At 44.1% G+C, this 10,861-nt stretch overlaps 1 protein-coding gene across 6 annotated transcripts in view; it reads left to right on the top strand.

Moving 5' to 3' along the window:
* Nucleotides 1-10,484, top strand: part of LOC139264489 (cytoplasmic dynein 1 intermediate chain 1) — a 532,713-nt gene extending 522,229 nt beyond the window's left edge. For all 6 annotated transcript variants that reach the window (XM_070881048.1, XM_070881047.1, XM_070881049.1 and 3 more), the window contains one exon: nucleotides 9,872-10,484. In XM_070881048.1, the coding sequence (XP_070737149.1) occupies nucleotides 9,872-9,991 (120 nt within the window). In that variant the 3' untranslated portion in view covers nucleotides 9,992-10,484. The remainder of the gene's footprint in view (nucleotides 1-9,871) is intronic.
* The last annotated feature ends 377 nt before the right edge of the window (nucleotides 10,485-10,861 follow it).

Consider the following 10,861-nt stretch of genomic DNA (forward strand, 5'->3'; position numbering starts at 1 on the left):
GGCGGTCCAATTCACCTATCTTTTACTACATCACGTACGGCACCGCTCTGGCCTTGTGGCGTACTGGCCTGGCATCCAGGTTTATGTGAATCACTACCTTGGTCCCCATGAAAGTGCCAATGCCTGGTTGAAATAATGAGTCAAATTTGTCCAGGACCTGTGAGCATGATATTCGCTCCACAGAAGAAATTGCATTGACATCGCCCCATTTCCAGTTCATGACAGCAAGCCAACTCCTCCCTAGCAGTGCGGGACTGTTGCCCCGGACAATCTAGAGTGGCAACGTTCTCCGAATCTTTGTGGGTCACGACTACCATGGCGCTGCCTAGCATCGGAATGATCTCCTTTGTATATGTCCGTAGCTGTGCGTCAATCAGCAATAATTTTGGCCTCCTGGCCTTGGATGCCCACAACTTGTCGAACTGTTTGATACTCAAGGACTGGCTGGCCCCCGTGTCTAGCTCCATTAATACCGGGATACCATTGAGGAGCACTTTCATCATTATCAGTGGGGTCCTGGTGTATGAACTGTAAATGTGCTCCACATGAACTCGCTGAACTTCAACTTCCAGCTATTTCCCCCAGTGTCCATTTGGCCTCGTAGGGCTTACATCGGGCCTGTCCTCCTTGTACATCAACCTGGCTGCAGGCTTCCTGCACATATGCGCCAAGTGACCGCTGACGTTGCAATTTCTGCAGGTATATTGCTGATTCCTGCAAGCTCTGGCTGTGTTTTTGCTTCCACACCTCCAACATGAGCCGTTGTTGGAAACAAAAGGTCCATTACCAGTCGATCGTCTCTGACTGTCTCTGTAACTGTCCTTAAACGCACCATTGACAGTTGTTGATGGCCCCATTACTGGCCGCATTGTCCCTTGCGATGGCATGAATCGCCATTCAGCTAGCCCTTGTCTCTGTTGAATTTTGGGTTCAACTACATGCTCGGGCATGTCCGATTGCCCCTGTCTGCCTGGAGAACTGTGTGTGCCGCGTTAACAATGTTGACTCCCTGTCCATTTTCTGCCTTTAAACCAAGATTTTTGTCAAACATCATTCTGGTCTCTTCCTCCCCTGAGATAAATGTCTGGGCCATCAAAGCCGCCGTTTCCAGGGTCAAGTCTTTGGTCTCAATCAGTTTCCTGAAAACCCCAGCGTGCCCGATGCCCTCAATAAAAAAAGTCTCGCAGCATCTGAAAAGGGAGGGTGAACAGCCAGTTGTCTTGGTGCATATAGGTACCAATGATATAGATAAAAAAACGGGATGAGGTCCTACGAGACGAATTTAGGGAGCTAGGAGTTTAATTTAAAAGTAGGACCTCAAAAGTAGTAATCTCAGGATTGCTACCAGTGCTAGTCAGAGTAGGAATTGCAGGATAGCTCAGATGAATGGCTTGAGCAGTGGTGCAGAAGGGAGGGATTCAAATTCCTGGGACATTGGAACCGGTTCTGCAGGAGGTGGGACCAGTACAAACCGGACGGTCTGCACCTGGACAGGACCGGAATCAATGTCCTAGGGTCAGTGTTTGCTAGTGCTGTTTGGGAGGAGTTAAACTAATATGGCAGGGGGATGGGAACCTATGCAGGGAGACAGAGGGGAATAAAATTGAGACAGAAGCAAAAGATAGAAAGGAGAATAGTAAAAGTGGAGGGCAGAGAAACCCAAGGCAAAAAACAAAAAGGGCCACTTTACAGCAGAATTCTAAAGGGTCAAAGTGTGTTAAAAAGACAAGCCTGAAGGCTCTGTGCCTCAATGTAAGGAGTATTCGGAATAAGGTGGACGAATTAACTGCACAGATAGCAGTTAACGGGTATGATGTGATTGGTATCACGGAGACATGGCTCCAGGGTGGCCAAGGCTGGGAACTCAACATTCAGGGGTATTCAGCATTTAGGAAGATAGACAGAAAGGAAAAGGAGGTGGGGTGGCGTTACTGGTTAAAGAGGAAATTAATGCAATTGTAAGGAAGGACATTAGCTTGGATGATGTGGAATCGGTATGGGTGGAGCTACGGAATACCAAAGGGCAAAAAACACTAGTGGGAGTTGTGTACAGGCCACCAAATAGTAGTAGTGAGGTTGGGGACAGCATCAAACAAGAAATAAGGGATGTATGCAATAAAGGTACAGCAGTAATCATGGACGACTTTAATCTACATATTGATTGGGCGAACCAAACTGGTAGCAATGCGGTGGAGGAAGATTTCCTGGAGTGCATTAGGGATGGTTTTCGAGACCAATATGTCGAGGAACCAACCTAGACTGGGTGATGTGTAATGAGAAGGGACTAATTAGCAATCTTGTGCGAGGCCCCTTGGGGAAGAGTGACCATAATATGGTAGAAATCTTTATTAAGATGGAGAGTGACGAAGCTAATTCAGAAACTAGGATCCTGAACTTAAGGAAAGGTAACTTTGATGGTATAAGGCGCGAATTGGCTAGATTAGGCTGGCAAATGATAATTAAAGGGTTGACGATGGATAGGCAATGGCAAACATTTACAGATCATATGGACGAACTTCAACAATTGTACATCCTGTCTGGAGTAAAAATAAAACGGGGAAGGTGGCTCAACCGTGGCTAACAAAGGAAATTAAGGATAGTGTTAAATCCAAGGAAGAGGCATATAGATTGGCCAGAAAAAGTAGCAAGCCGGAGGACTGGGAGAAATTTAGAATTCAGCAGAGGAGGACAAAGGGTTTAATTAAGAGGGGGAAAATAGGGGGAAGCTTGCCGGAAACACACAAAATGACTGCAAAAGCCTCTATAGATATGTGAAGAGAAAAAGATTAGTGAAGACAAACGTTGGTCCCTTGCAGACGGATTCGGGTGAATTTTTAATGGGGAACAAAGAAATGGCAGACCAATTGAACAAGTACTTTGGTTCTGTCGTCACAAAGGAAGACACAAATAACCTCCCCGATGTACTAGGGGTCCGAAGGTCTAGTGAGAAGGAGGAACTGAAGCATATCCTTATCGGGCGGGAAATTGTGTTCGGGAAGTTGACGGGATTGAAGGCCGATAAATCCCCAGGGCCTGATAGTCTACTTCCCAGAGTACTTAAGGAAGTGGCCATAGAAATAGTGGATGCATTGGTGATAATTTTCCAACAGTCTATTGACTCTGGATCAGTTCCTATGGACTGGAGGGTAGCTAATGTAACACCACTTTTTAAAAAAGGAGGGAGAGAGAAAACGGGTAATTATAGACCAGTTAGCCTGACATCAGTAGTGGGGAAAATGTTGGAATCAATCATTAAGGATGAAATAGCAGCACATTTGGAAAGCAGTGAAAGGATTGGTCCAAGTCAGCATGGATTTATGAAGGGGAAATCATGCTTGACAAATCTTCTGGAATTTTTTGAGGATGTAATGAGTAGAGTGGACAGGGGAGAACCAGTGGATGTGGTGTATTTGGACATTCAAAAGGCTTTTGACAAGGTCCCACACAAGAGATTGGTGTGCAAAATCAAAGCATATGGTATTGGGGGTAATGTACTGATGTGGATAGAGAACTGGTTGGCAGACAGGAAGCAGAGAGTCAGGATTAACGGGTCCTTTTCAGAATGGCAGGTAGTGACTAGTGGGGTGCCGCAGGGCTCAGTGCTGGGACCCCAGCTCTTTACAACATATACTAATAATTTGGATGATGGAATTGAGTGTAATATCTCCAAGTTTGCAGATGACACTAAACTGGGTGGCGATGTGAGCTGTGAGGAGGACGCTAAGAGGCTGCAGGGTGACTTGGACAGGTTAGGTGAGTGGGCAAATGCATGGCAGATGCAGTATAATGTGGATAAATGTGAGGTTATCCACTTTGGGAGCAAAAACACGAAGGCAGAATATTATCTGAATGGCGGCAGATTAGGAAAAGGGGAGGTGCAGCGAGACCTGGGTGTCATGATTCATCAGTCATTGAAGGTTGGCATGCAAGTACAGCAGGCGGTGAAGAAGGCAAATGGTATGTTGGCCTTCCTAGCAAGGGGATTTGAGTATAGGAGCAGGGAAGTCTTACTGCAGTTGTACAGGGCCTTGGTGAGGCCCCACCTGGACTATTGTGTTCAGTTTTGGTCGTCTCATCTGAGGAAGGACGTTCTTGCTATTGAGGGAGTGCAGCGGAGGTTCACCAGACTGATTCCTGGGATGGCAGGACTGACATATGAGGAGAGACTGGATCGACTGGGCCTGTATTCACTGGAGTTTAGAAGGATAAGAGGGAATCTCATAGAAACATAAAATTCTGACGGGACTGGACAGGTTAGATGCAGGAAGAATGTTTCCGATGTGGGGAAGTCCAGAACCAGGGGATACAGTCTTAGGATAAGGGGGAAGCCATTTAGGACTGAGACAAAGAGGAACTTTTCCCTCAGAGAGTTGTTAACCTATGGAATTCCCTACCGCAGAGAGTTGTTGATGCCAGTTCATTGGATATATTCAAGAGGGAGTTAGATATGGCCCTTGCGGCTAAAGGGATCAAGGGGTATGGAGAGAAAGCAGGAACGGGGTACTGAACGAATGATCAGCCATGATCTTATTGAATGGTGGTGCAGGCTCGAAGGGCCGGATGGCCTACTCCCGCACCTATTTTCTATGTTTCTATCTCTGTTCTGCATGCATCTGGGAACTTACATAGGCTCGCCAGTTGCCGTAGGTCTGCCACGAAGTCTGGAACGCTTTGCCCTTCTCGCCACCGGTGCGTGTAAAACCGGTGTCTCGCCACGTGCATGCTGCTTGCCGGATTAAAGTGTTCCCCGATCAACTTACTGAGCTCTTATCCACCGGCTTCTCTGGCGCTAGAAGGTCCTTCATCAGGGAGTACGTCCTGGATCCACAAACCATCAGGAGATGAGCCCTGCGTTTGTCGGCCGAATCCTGTCCCAGCCATTCCTTAGTGACGAAAGTTTGCTGTAGTCTCTCAATAAAATCGTCCCAATCATCACCAACAGAGTACCTCTCTTCTGTGCTGCTAGTGGCCATGCTCGCGTAGTTTAAATCCCAGTTTCTCGTCGCCAATGATATGTCCTTACTATACAGTACAAATGCACACGAGGCCCATACTAGAGAGAAGGTCACTCTGTGACCAGCAACCTTTATTCCAGCATTGAAGTGGAGAAGATGGGTGGAGCTTCCCCTTTTATACCTGAAAGTCCAGGTTAGGAGTGTCTCACACAAGTTCAACACCTAGTGGTCAGTGTTCTCACGGTGTACAACTTAGGTCAGTTTATACATGGATTACAATGACAGTTGAATACATGACAGGCCCTATATAATTTGTGGGAGCTTGCTTGTGCGCAAATTGGCTGCTGCGTTTCCTACATTACAACAGTGACTACACTCCAAAAACACTTCATTGTCTGAAAAGAGCTTTGAAACGTCTTGTGATCATGAAAGGTGCTATCTAAATGCAAGTCTTTTTTTTTTCATCATGCTTGATCGCTCTACCCTTTGTGTTGACTGGGAATTTCCAGGGACTCCCCAAGGAGTTAGGCAGACCTTTTGCATCAACATGGAAATACCGTGGTAATAAGGCTGGAGTGACTCCACAGTGTCTCCCAACTCGTTTTGCTGGGTCTCCACTAATAGTGGGTCTTACTCCTTCAACCTAGCCCACTCAGGTCCGAGGACCTAAAAGGGACCATGTGAAACATTTCCCAATGAGCTTGCCAGGTAAAGCAGGCTGGAGACTGGTGGCCATTAATGCTGCTGCAGGCATTGAGGTGGGTGACTGGGTGATGTCATCAAAACCCAGGTAGCTGTTTGGAGCATGGGCACGAACATTGGCAGGGCCCAGGTACAACGGAGGAGCGGGAAGCTTGGGGCGGATGAGCGGCAAGAGATGGAGGCAGAAATGCGGCGGATGATCTGGACGGAAGAACGGTGAGGGATCGTTATTGAGATTCGGCAAGTGATCGTGGCGTAGGTCCGGCAAATGTTTGGTACGGAGGTGCGGTGAGAGATTGTGGTGGAGATGCAGCGAATGTTTTGTGGCTGAGGAGCGACGAGAGATCGTGGCGGAGGTGCGGCAAATGGGGGTATGGAGCCCAGAAGAGCTGAGGGCCCAGGGGCAGCACGGACCAGCCCACACTGCGATATGTGTGCGCACTAGGTTTGTGCAGTAGAGCAGGTCTCCACTCGTCCTGGTTAACCCTTGCCACTGGATAAAGGCCTAGCTCTGTCAAACCCGTGTGGTGGCTGATGTGCAATGATCATCGCACGTTTAAAAAAATCCACACACAGGCATCTTCCACTCCTGGAGTTCATGACTGGAATATCGGGTCCTTCATTTAAACATCTAAGAACTCATCCCTTTTAGTGTGGAAGCAAGTCATCCTCGTTCGAGGGACCGCCTATGATGATGATGATTATAATTGCAGTAAAACATCCTTACTCTTATATACAAATCCTCTTGTAATAAAGCCATTTGCTTTCTTAATTACTTGCTGTACCTGCATGTTAACTTTCAGTGATTCATGTACAAGAATACCTAGGTCCCTCTGAACACCAACATTTCCCAATCTTTCACCGTTTAAAAAAAATACTCTGCTTTTCTATTTTTCCTACCAAAGTGGATAACTTCACATTTCTCCACATTATATTCCATTTGCCATGTTCTTGCCCACTCACTTAGCCTGCCTATATCCCCTTGAAGTTTCTTTGCATTCTCCTCACAACTTCATTCCTATCTAGCTTTGTATCATCAGCAAACTTGGATATACAGTATTACATTTGGTCCCTTCATCCAAATCATTGTACAAAATATAAAAACAGATAGTAAGTGTTTCTACAGGTACATAAAAAGGAAAAGAGTGACTAAAGTAAATGTTGGTCCCTTGGAGGATGAGACTGGGGAATTAATAATGGAGAACAGGGAAATGGCAGAAACGTTAAACAAATATTTTGTATCGGTCTTCATAGTAGGAGACACTAAAAACATCCCAATAGTGGATAATCAAGGGGCTATAGATAGGGAGGAACTTAATCCAATCACTATCACTAAAGAAGTAGTACTAGGTAAAATAACGGGACTAAAGATGGACAAATCCCCTGGACCTGATGGCATACATCCTAGGGTCTTAAAAGAGGTGGCTGCGGAGATAGTGGATGCATTGGTTGTAATCTACCAAAATTCCCTGGATTCTGGGGCAGTCCCAGCAGATTGGAAAACCGCAAATATAATGCTCCTATTTAAAAAAGGAGGCAGACAAAAAGCAGGAAACTATAGACCAGTTAGACTAACATCTGTCGTTGGGAAAATGCTGGAGTACATTATTAAGGAAACAGTAGCGGGACATTTGGAAAAGCATGATTCAATCAAGCAGAGTCAGCATGGTTTTATGAAAGGGAAATCATGTTTGACAGATTTGCTGGAGTTCTTTGAGGATGTAGTGAGCAGGGTGGATAAGAGGGAACCAGTGGATGTGGTGTATTTGGATTTCCAGAAGGCATTTGATAAGGCGCCACATAAGAGGTTACTGCAAAAGATAAAAGCTCACGGGGTTGGGGATAATATATTTGCATGGTTAGAGGATTGGCTAACTAACAGAGAACAGAGAGTCAAGATAAATGAAATGGGTCATTTTCCATTTGGCAAATAGTGACTAGTGGGGTGCCGCAGGGATCGGTGCTGGGTCCTCAACTATTTACAATCTATATTAATGACTTGGATGAAGGGACTGAGTCGTATGAAGCCATGTTTGCTGATGATATAAAGATGGGTGGGAAAGCAAGTTGTGAGGAGGATACAAAACAATCTGCAAAAGGGTATAGACAGGCTAAGTGAGTGGGCAAAAATTTGGCAGATGGACTATAATGTGGAAAAATGTGAGGTTATCCACTTTGGCAGAAATAATAGAACAGCAAATTATAATTTAAATGGAGAAAAATTGCAAAGTGCTGCAGTACAGAGAGACCTGGGGGTCCTTGTGCATAAAACACAAAAAGTTAGTATGCAGCTTCAGCAAGTAATCAGGAAGGCACATGGAATGTCGGCCTTTATAGCAAGGGGATAGAGTATAAAAGCAGAGAAGTCCTGCTACAACTGTACAGGATATTGGTGAGGTCACACCTGGAGTACTGCGTACAGTTTTGGTCTCTGTATTTAAGGAGGGATATACTTGCATTGGAGGCTGTTCAGAGAAGGTTCACTAGGTTGTTTCCGGAGATGAGGGGGTTGACTTTTAAAGATAGGTTGAGTAGATTGGGCCTATACACTTTGGAGTTCAGAAGAATGAGAGGTGATCTTATCAAAACATATAAGATAATGAGGGGGCTCGACAAGGTGGATGCAGAGAGGATATTTCCACTCAGGGGAAACTAAAACTAGGGGACATAGTCTTAGAATAAGGGGCTGTCCATTTAAAACTGAGATGAGGAGAAATTTCTTCTCTGAGGGTTGTAAATCTATGGGAGTAAAGGATTATGGGGAGTGGGCAGGGAAGTGGAGCTGAGTCCATGATCAGATCAGCCATGATCTTATTGAATGGCGGAGCAGGCTCGAGGGGCCAAAAGGCCTACTCCTGCTCCTATTTGTTATGTTCTTATTGATATAGATTGTGAATAACTGGGGCCCAAGCATAGAAGGGAAAATTCTCGCAGGATTCCTGCTGCTGCAACACAATCCAGTAACCCTGCTGGGAAGTATACATGTGTGGGTTGTCAGTGAGAATAAAATCAGACTTGATTGTGATGCCCTACAATTGAATAGTCTACTGTTACTCACTATCTAGGCTTACGCATGAAGAATAGTTGATTAAATGCGCTGTCTTTAAAAACAGTTTTGACTGCATTAACTTTATATATTCCTGTAAATTAAGCGATCTTGGAAGAAAACTGCATGTGCACCAGTAGTGTTGGTTCATGTAGCTTTTTAAAATATTGCCAAGGAGCAATGTATGAGTCCTATTGAGACTGCTCGAAAAGCAGATGAGATAGAAGTAGCTTCTGGTGGCCATACTTTTGTCTCTGCTGCCATGTTTTATTCAGAGCTGCTGAATAAACTGCCTCTGTCATGAACAGGAGTCAATGCCTCACATTCCACTGCAACATAGAGGTGGTGTAGAATCACAAAAGTTCTTTTAATGGAAGTGGGTTTTGATTTTTTTTTGCTGGTCACCCCCACTGCTTCCCAGCAATAGCAAATCTAGCCCGTTCTACCTCAACACCAACCTTATTGCACCAGTATGGTATATTCATTTCCCACACTAACCAATCTTCTGGCACCCCTCTGAATTAGAATACCAATTTGTGCCAAATTATAGGTAGTTTTGTGCTGTAAGCCCGCATCCACTAGGGAATGGGTTGAGACTGGCCAAACTTGCGTCATGTAAGACCTTTACAACAAGTTGACCGAAGATTTACATGCTATTTGTTTTAGCTAAATTCAAACCCAGCTTCTAGGATGAAAGGACAATGTGCTATCTAATCCCCAATTGTAGTTGACAGTTAAGATTATTCTCATTTTTAAATGTAAATATTTTAAAAAAGTACAAAATGCTCTTGACACATTCAGCAGGTGTCCCCGAATATATGTTACATAGTTAATAGTTGTTAGTGGTTGTTAAACTACATTTACTGCAGGCCAGTGATTTACAACCTTTATATCTTGTCACGTTGCCAAATAAATGTGTGTTTGAGCCTTTAAACTTGCTAACTTATTCTGTTCAAGTTGCCTATAGTGAATCTAATGTGTATAGCATGTGAATGAAAGTAATCTTGACCAATAAGAATGAGTTAAAAACCATGAACAGCAATTGTTTCGTACAGTCACAATATAAATGAAACAGGAAATGAGGTACCTCACTGAAAGCTTGTGAAGGTTGAGGGTTAAGAATTTTTTTCTAAAAGGTGAAGCACTTTTACTTTCTTCTCATTCGCAGCAATTGGCAATCCCTCACAGTGATGAATGGGCTCGTTTTGCTAGGACCCTGGTGGAGATCCGGGCTAACCGGGCAGATGTTGAAGAGGAAAGTGTAGTTGAATTGGCTGCACAGCTGTAAGACATTATCTATACTCGCCTTGCCAGCCCAAAGATGCCATACCAGATATGCCAGTGTAAAGTGCCATTCATGATGAAAAGCTGCTATTAATTTTACCGTTTCACACTTCGTGTGTTTAACAATATGTAAAGTGTGCAGGAATCGGTGATGTTAAATGGGTGTCATAAATACTGAAATTGCATAAGAAATATTCATTGATGCCTTTTAACTAGTTAATAGCTGTATTTAATGACTAGATGCCCATAGTCAAACTTGTGTTCGCATGCATGTATGCTATTGATCTATTAAACCCATATGACGCCAGATATGATGATGTGCAGATGTGGTGAGCTACACTGTACAAGGCTGAGCCAAGAATTTCAAATGTGGTGTTTTCACACTTGTAAAGCACATTATGAATGGTTGTACTGTATGAGCATTGCTGCTCCATATTTATTAAACTACTGCATGGAACGTACTAGAAAAGCATTAAAATAAACTCTCCTAGAACATGCCCATGAAGTGTCTCCTTTATTGTCTCTCTGTATATTTCAGTTTTCCCCATTAAAGTCAAGCTTTAAATGAGGGCCAATATGGCCTCTAAAGAAATGCATATTTTCCCCCAAAATTGTCCTCTTAAATGGTATGGTAGCAATTCTAATTTAAGAAGTTTTAAAGGTCCATTATCCCAATGCGCTGTAACAACAATTCAGATCTCCTGCTATCGTCAACATACTGATATTTGAGTTTGAGCACTCGTATTTACTAGCACAAGTGACACATAAATCTGCTTCAAATGTTGAACATTATTTAGCCCTTCTCAGAAAAACTCTACTGTTTAAGTAAAACTTGATTTGATGTGGCTGATGCAAGATTATATTAATTCTACAG

Source organism: Pristiophorus japonicus, chromosome 5 (assembly GCF_044704955.1).
Source record: "Pristiophorus japonicus isolate sPriJap1 chromosome 5, sPriJap1.hap1, whole genome shotgun sequence".
NCBI classification, from domain to species: domain Eukaryota; kingdom Metazoa; phylum Chordata; class Chondrichthyes; family Pristiophoridae; genus Pristiophorus; species Pristiophorus japonicus.